The 1,186-nt window shown below is 32.1% G+C and overlaps 1 protein-coding gene across 1 annotated transcript; it reads right to left on the bottom strand.

Annotated features, from left to right (window-relative positions):
- Positions 1 to 108: 108 nt before the first annotated feature.
- Positions 109 to 1,132, bottom strand: LOC105461734 (the record flags this gene model as incomplete). Its single annotated transcript, XM_011708246.1, has 2 exons — positions 434 to 1,132; positions 109 to 304 (listed from the first exon to the last, which is right to left on the bottom strand). Coding segments are annotated over exons 1-2 (844 nt in total), but the record flags the coding sequence as incomplete, so codon positions are not given.
- Between the last annotated feature and the right edge of the window lie 54 nt (positions 1,133 to 1,186).

The raw sequence follows: 1,186 nt of genomic DNA, 5'->3' as shown, positions 1-1,186 counted from the left end.
TAAAAATATTTGCAATATTATTAATATATAAACATATACGCACATACATATATGTTAAATAAAAATTGTCAGTCCCAAAAAATATACAAGATTTAATTAAAAACTTACACCATGATAAAATTACAACTGATTCGTCAAGATCTGGTTCATCCTCGGTTTTCCGTGGCACAGGAGATAGCTGATGGACTTCTGCTGGGCTAGGAGATCTTTTCCTTTTTCTGTCATTGCATTCCATTTGCTTTGATCCTTCTGCATCTAATGTGGCTTTTTGTTTCAAGAAATAGTTTTCGCCTATTTTTGAGTCCTTTTCCATGCAAATAAAAATAAAAATGTGTGATTAAAAATGCATTAAATTTACAAGAGGTAAATCTTATACATTTGTTACATATTACTTGTATCATTTTATATGTAATAAATAAAATAAATTGTATACCTGCTTATCTCGTGAAATGTCGATATCATCATTTTTTTCATTTAAGTTTTCTACATTAACTGAAATGTCCATTTTTTCATCTTGCACTGTATAATCATCATGAATAGTCTTTTCGTCGTGCTTTAATTCACATGTTTTGTCTACCTGATCAGGTATCACATGTGTTGGTTGTTCAACTTCCGGAATGTCTGTATTATCCTTAATGTTATACTTATCCTCTCTATGTTCAACATTTTCTTTCTCAATTGAAATTTTATCTTTAATGCTTTTCTCAAAAGCATCTTGTATTTTACCGATATCTTCATCTTTAATTTCTGTCTTTTCTTCCAGTTTAGTAATAGCTTTTGCTTCGGCAGTCAGCTGTTGAATTTTGCCATCTTCATCTATACTAGATCCCTTTGCTTCATGATCTCCTCGAGATATAGAAAATTGATCTATGCGTGCAATTGTACTAGGTTTTTCAGACGGTTCTGTCACAGGTACTTGGAGAATATTTGCTCGATACTTATTACCTTCTAAGATATTAACACGCTTTGCTTCTTCCTCCTCCTCCTCATATTTATCAGAAGAATAAATTTTGTTCTGAAGAATATTTGACGCATCCTCTTCTTGCTCTTCTCTATACTTTTCAGGAGACAATTTTGACATTTCCTCTTGTTGTATAGCTTCTTCGGAGATAGATTCCGAAATTAATGTCTCGTATGCCGTCTTCTGCTTGTAGAATTGACCGGAGTAGATTGCTTTGAAGAAATT

The sequence above is a fragment of the Wasmannia auropunctata genome, unplaced genomic scaffold (genome assembly GCF_000956235.1).
Source record: "Wasmannia auropunctata unplaced genomic scaffold, wasmannia.A_1.0 LD279413.1, whole genome shotgun sequence".
NCBI lineage: Eukaryota > Metazoa > Arthropoda > Insecta > Hymenoptera > Formicidae > Wasmannia > Wasmannia auropunctata.
The sequence above is the reverse complement of the archived record's forward strand: the minus strand, read 5'-3'. Positions and strand labels throughout refer to the sequence as shown.